Consider the following 6924-nt stretch of genomic DNA (forward strand, 5'->3'; position numbering starts at 1 on the left):
ACACACACACACACACACACACACACACACACACACACACACACACACACACACACACACACACACACACACACACACACACACACACACACACACACACACCGACACATGCACACATACACCACACCTGTGCATGTGGGGGCTCTGTGCTCAGTATAGCGGTGTGTTTCTGTGTCCGTGATCACTGTCGGGCCTCTGAGACGGTCCTCAAAGTGAAGGACACACAACCCTGAAGCACTCTAATGTAGCCTACTAATGGAACAATGGCTTTGGGGAGAGAGCAGGAGGGGGACCAGGGGCGAGGGGGAGATAGGAGGTAGAGAGAAGGAGGGAAGGAGGGAGTGAATGGGATGAAAAGAGAGGGGGATGACAACAGAGAATGACAGAAAAACAGGCTATGAGATCATGTCACAGCTTACGGTCCAGAATCACACCCAGGGGACATAGTATAAACATGGTACAACAGTGTAAAGGCGCTTGTCGTAACCTGTAGAAGCCTATGTCATATCCCTTGTCCCCTCCAGCACAGCCAGGCTGCCTGGGGACAGTTACTGTGTGCTTTGGGAGCTGGACACCTGTCTGTTTCAGCATTGACCAGTGTAACGACTCTACCTGCACGGCTCAACACTTCTATCACAATACAGGGACTATAGTGCTGTAGCTAGGCAACGGTGAAGCGTACATGACACCTGTACAGTGGTGGGCCTAGAGTTTTGCCTGGTCAGGGTGTGGAAAAGCTCCAGATCTTAGTCATAGGCTATAAGAAAGGCCTTGTTTTTCCTGGTCAGATCACATTGCCAGGAAATTGTCCACTGTCCAGTCTCTGGTCTCTAATTGAAATGCATTGGTTTTAATAACAGAGTGCACATCCGCCATGACTCACTGAGAAGGCCTATAACGAGATCACATCAGAGGGCCGGCTTACACATGTTAATACCCTCTCCTCGGGGCATGCTACAACATCCACTATGTCTGATCTATGATGTAACACAGGAAATAGGAGGGGTGGAGCCTGCTTTTCATCATCACTTAATGGATTGGACGATGGCATTTATGAGGCTTCCCCATTATCGCTTATGTATGACAATCAGCTCGACGGTCTTTCCCCCATTAAAACCTATGTTATGTTCTCTTCAGATTCCCTTCTGTCTAGTTAAGTTCTGTTTTCAGATTCTCCAAGTCTTTCATCCTGGAAATGTATGGGTTTCTTCAGTATTAGGAGTCAGACTGTGCAGGCGGTTTAATGATGAGAGAAACAGGCTGTTTTACAGAGATGGTGTAGTGCTGTAATTGAATTCATAATGGAGGTTTGGGTTTGGGATTCTTCTCTACTCTGAGACGGGGGAGGAATCGCTTAATATATGAGGGCATAATTACAATCTCACAGAGAAATGCTTTTATGTAACCTGAACTAATGGTTTTCGGTACCTGGGTGTGTAATGGAGATTTTACTATTGTGTTATAACTGTGTGTGGGTAGTGGAAAAATTTCATTTGAATAGACTAATATATGCAGATATAAGATATTTTATATAAAGATTCCAAATGGCTTATCTCAGCCTTATTACACCATCAAAAAGCTGGTAATTAAGGGAAGGGTATGTCCTCAACCAAAATGAATTTAATTGTATTCAATTCATGTAATTACCTTAAGTTAGATACCCGCCCTGAATTTAATTGACTGAGGTCGAATGGAATTGACCCCAGCCGGGATTGGACTGCAGTCATTGGTGATGGTGGCAACTGTAAAGGAGGGTCATAGTTCCCGACACAGTGTGACTGTGAAACATTAGCAGCGAATGTTTCATATCCTGCAGTTTTAGTTTGAATAAGTCTCTTTTCTCTCTAATTATGATGGTAAAATTGTGATTACAATCTTTCTCTCTCTCTCTCTCTCTCTCTCTCTCTCTCTCTCTCTCTCTCTCTCTCTCTCTCTCTCTCTCTCTCTCTCTCTCTCTCTCTCTCTCTCTCTCTCTCTCTCTCTCTCTCTCTCTCTCTCTCTCTCTCTCTCTCTCTCTCTATCAGATTGAACATCCTCTTGGGTGGAATGACCCCTCTCTACTTCCATGTGGTCAACGTGTGTCTTCACTGTGCCGTGACCTGTCTGCTCATGCACATGTGTGATCGTTGCGTGTTCGACGACCCCCGTCTGGCCTTCCTCACCGCCCTCCTTTTCGCTGTGCACCCCATACACACTGAGGCTGTGAGTATGCACACACACACACACACACACACACACACACACACACACACACACACACACACACACACACACACACACACACACACACACACACACACACACACACACACACACACACACACACACACACACACACACACACACGACCCCCTCCAGCAGACATGCTTCTTCTCAATGACTCCTCCCTGACGTGTAAGACCAATGACATGGATTCCTTCACATACTGTAGAGTAGCATTACTTTGTGACACATGCAGTCTTCCTCTGACGTGGTAATCTGTGACTGTGTCTTGACATGTGAGACAGGCTCAGGGCTCTCACTCACTCATCTCGCTACTGGGGGAATCAGGTCCCTGTTCAATAAGTCTGGAAAAGGCAACCTTCCCGCTTTCATATTGCAGTTCCAGCTGAATTTAGCCTTGAATGTTTCAAAAGTGGCGAGGCAATTTTTACAATTTGGGAAATGGATGCAAATCCTGTGTGGAGGCGAATCATAATTCATTCTCACAGGTGAAAGAAGAAGAAAGACCGATGTGTTAAAGTTAGAGAGAGAGAGAGAGAGAGAGACAGAGAGTGAGAGATGAAAAGGGTGAAAGAGAAAAATGTGGAGAGAGCGAGAGAGAGACTACTCCCAGTCTGTGTCTAGCATCCCAATCAGCCTTAGTCTCTCCAGTGTTAACCCTACAGTTCCCTTCATCCTTCCATCTGGCCCCAGGGCCAGCTTCAGCCCAGGCTTCATCGCCCAACCTTCTCCCCAAACCATAAGCTAATCACGGACCAACCTCCAGCTCATAACCCCTGTCCACAGCCACTCGAATGAGTCTTTAGCTTCCTAGCTCATACCAGCACTAGCCTCCCTAGCGTAGTTTTTCAGGAGCTTCAGTCCCAGTCCCATTTCCACCCAGTGTCAGTCTTCCAGGCAGTCATGCAGTAAGTAGTCAGTCATTCTGAGGGCTGGGGCTGATGCCGGGGCTGTGTAGTGGCAGGTCTTTGGCAGTGCTGTGTCTCTGCAGTGAGTGACTGTGCCAGAGTCTGATGAACTCAGTGCAGTAAACCGGTTATGTTATTAGCCAGGGTACCAGCTGGAGTTCACTTCACTTATACTGATGAGGAAGGACACACACACACAAACACCACAATAAGACAGAGATTAAAAAGTGGTCTATCCACCCTCTCCGTGAAGCTCCTGGCATCACACAGTCCCTGTCTCCGTATCAAATATGGCCGCCATAAAGATGCAGTCATTCAGTTCTCCAGCCAGTGAATGGAGGTGCTGTTCAAGGCTGAAATCCCTCTATTCATCCCACTATCTTCTCCTCTCTTCTCAATGGCGACTGCTGAGACAGATTGGTCAGGTCATGTGGGGATCCCACTGACCGTCTGTGTGTCTCACTGTCCACTTAGGCACAAACATGGTTGGCATGGCGAAGTAGATGTTGAGTGTGTTAGCTGTAGGGAAAAGGCAGGCCAGACAGTGGTGAGGGACGCCATACTGTAGATAGTCATTTTTCTCCTGACTTCATGTTATTGAGAGAGAGAGAGAGAGAGAGAGAGAGAGAGAGAGAGAGAGAGAGAGAGAGAGAGAGAGAGAGAGAGAGAGAGAGAGAGAGAGAGAGAGAGAGAGAGAGAGAGAGAGAGAGAGAGAGAGAGAGAGAGAGAGAGAGAGAGAGAGAGAGAGAGAGAGACATGTGTAGGTTTTGGAGTGGGGAAGCTGCAGCTGTATTCAAATTCCTGCAAAATGATGTAATTGGCTACAATGAGGTAGTCTGCGTTTGTGTGTGTGTGTTTGTGCCAGTGAAGAGACCAGTGTGTGTGGAGCAGACCAGGCCAGGAGACAGCAGTGGAGATGTGGGAGAGCCATACTTACTATTACAGCAGGTCTGGTCAACACAATAGCTATTATTGAAACACCTTTGTGTCTGTTCGAGACAGATCAGTGTATCACTGTCACCATTGTCAGATGTACCGTATATCTCTAGGTTTATGGACATGTTTGAAGCTGGGTTAAATAAGAGTAGTATGGTACTGACTAGCGTCCTGCCCAGGGGGTGTACTTGTACATCAAGCTGCCTCACGCTACAGAAACAGGATGGGCTCAGGCCGTTCTGGCTAGGACAAGGCTAATTACTGACTACTGTAGTAGGGATGTGTGGTGTCATGACGTTGCCCTCTTTGGGTACAGCAAGCCCTACTCCCCTCTCCCTGTCTCCTACACCCAGGCTGCTGTGGTCAGCGAGAGGTTGTAAATTCCTGGAGGAGATTATCTCCTCATGGCCACAGTATCGAGACAGAGTGAATTTTCATAGAGAACAAAGAAATTTCTTCCACCTCACAGAACTTGAGGTCCGAAAAACATTTATGTTCTGGAGAAGGTATAAAAGATCGGTGAAGAATCCAGCTACGAACTGGTCCGTTTGGTACAATTTTGTGAAACTCATGGGAGACAATACGGCCACATTACCATAACACTGTTTATATAATAGCCTCAGATATGAGGTTTCCATCTAATTGTTGTATAAGATGAATGAGTGAGAATGATACTGCTTGTGAAATTGTGTAGTGTGATTTTGGACTATTTAATGAAGGAAACTCCAATTCCCTTTGGAGTTTAACTAAATCAGAGGACCGCCCACGAGCACAGTTATGGTCAGGCATCCTGGGACAGGCCTTTTTCTGGTCTCCCGAATAAAACCCCCACTGTGAGAATTTCTCAACAGACCATGTTTCCCTCAATTACGAGAGGACAAAGGTTGCAGACCAGCTTACCTCTATAACGAGAGGGCCAAGGTTTGAGTAGATGGCTGAATCTTTTAACCATACCACGTGGTTAAACTCTTAGACTATAGATAGATACCGACAGAATAAGAACAAGTCTTTGATATTAATTACTAGTCTGCAGCTAGGAATTCGGTATCATTGAACGCGAAGACCAACAACCGCCGAAACATCCATTCTATAACGACATGAATGAATGTCACTCTGAACTATCCATTCTGACCACGACAGAGAGAGAGAGAGAGGAAGGACGCTCTCCAACAGAAACAAACTTTTCAACAGAGCCCCCGACGACACACTGAGCGTAAATATATATATTGATTGCAATTGTTCCCAAATGAGTGAGCGTTCATGTGCAAAGGATTAGCATTTCAATTGTTATAATTATCAACTGTGCGTTGTCTTAACTCAGTCGACCCCCACTTCCCTTTTGTCCAACAAGCCACCATGCCGGTTTAGCCCATTAGGGCACATTCCCCTATCATTTCTTGTAACCATATTTACTTTGTTTGTTTGTGTGTGCACTTCTGTGATTGTTTAGTTAGTTAATAAATAAATGATTTTAAGACAACTGATGTATGGATGACTCATAGTGAAGACTGCGTTCGTGCAGATAACCAACAATTTACGACGTTGGAATGAGACTAACGTGAGGTAAAGAAGAATTAATTAATCAGAAGACTATTGATCAGATATGAAAATATCTGAAAAGTTATATTCGGAAAATTAGAATCTGAATATTTTCTTTGGTTCCCCGACTTCCTTTTTAATCACAGTTACATGATTAATCAGTTTACTCGCGTAATACTAATTACAGAGAATCTTTGATATAAACTAAAAGTCTTCATTTAATGATAGTAAAGACACGACAGTGGTGAGGTAGTACTTTACTGTAGTAGAGGTGTGTGGTGAGGTAGTACTTTACTGTAGTAGAGGTGTGTGGTGAGGTAGTACTTTACTGTAGTAGAGGTGTGTGGTGAGGTAGTACTTTACTGTAGTAGAGGTGTGTGGTGAGGTAGTACTTTACTGTAGTAGAGGTGTGTGGTGAGGTAGTACTTTACTGTAGTAGAGGTGTGTGGTGAGGTAGTACTTTACTGTAGTAGAGGTGTGTGGTGAGGTAGTACTTTACTGTAGTAGAGGTGTGTGGTGAGGTAGTACTTTACTCTAGTAGAGGTGTGTGGTAGGGTAGTACTTTACTGTAGTAGGGGTGTGTGGTAAGGTAGTACTTTACTATAGTAGGCGTGTGTGGTAAGGTAGTACTTTACTATATTAGGGGTGTGTGCGATCGGGATAGAGTACTCAAATCCCCAGTTCCAGTCATGGGGAACCCTCTCGCCTCACGCCGTGCCTCATGAGAGAGCGAGAGAGAGCTAATACACACACACACATACACACACACACACTGTAAATCAGTACCAAATGTCCCATTAGACAATTCCAGGGGGCAGGGTGTGTCTCTAAAGCACATTCTATTAGAAACAGCTGCAGCCCTAGAAGGGTGTGGCTCAGAATGTTCTAGAATGTGTGTTTCTCACTGCGCGCACACACACACACAGCTGGTACTCCATGGGGTAGGACATTAAAGGTCTGATTTAGACATTTTAAGTGAGTGTTAAGGCTGGAAGTGTTTTTGAGTTGAGATACTGTATACTGTGTGAATGTGTGTTGTGTGTGTACCGAGAACACTGCTGAGTCACCTTCAGTCACAGTGGGAGGCAGGGACGGATGGAGGAAGATGAAAGGAGAGAAATAACAGAGTTGAAGGATGAAGGACAATTGGATGAGGGGTGGGAGAGAAGAGGGAGAAGAGCGAAGACAGGGAAGGGTGGAAGAATCTCGTCTTCTTCCTCATTAATTAAATATATAAGATACGGGGCTCCTCCCCTTGCTTTACTGATGAGCTTCTAAAGCAGGAAAAGGAAATGTCAACAGTTACTGTAGTTCATTT

At 45.3% G+C, this 6924-nt stretch overlaps 1 protein-coding gene across 2 annotated transcripts in view; it reads left to right on the forward strand.

Moving 5' to 3' along the window:
• LOC118365954 (protein O-mannosyl-transferase TMTC1-like) overlaps nt 1-6924 on the forward strand; it is a 130513-nt gene that overhangs the window by 2756 nt on the left and 120833 nt on the right. For both annotated transcript variants that reach the window (XM_052492073.1, XM_052492074.1), the window contains exon 2: nt 2025-2202. In XM_052492073.1, coding sequence (XP_052348033.1) covers nt 2025-2202 — 178 coding nt within the window. The remainder of the gene's footprint in view (nt 1-2024; nt 2203-6924) is intronic.

The sequence above is a fragment of the Oncorhynchus keta genome, chromosome 33, assembly GCF_023373465.1.
Source record: "Oncorhynchus keta strain PuntledgeMale-10-30-2019 chromosome 33, Oket_V2, whole genome shotgun sequence".
NCBI classification, from domain to species: domain Eukaryota; kingdom Metazoa; phylum Chordata; class Actinopteri; order Salmoniformes; family Salmonidae; genus Oncorhynchus; species Oncorhynchus keta.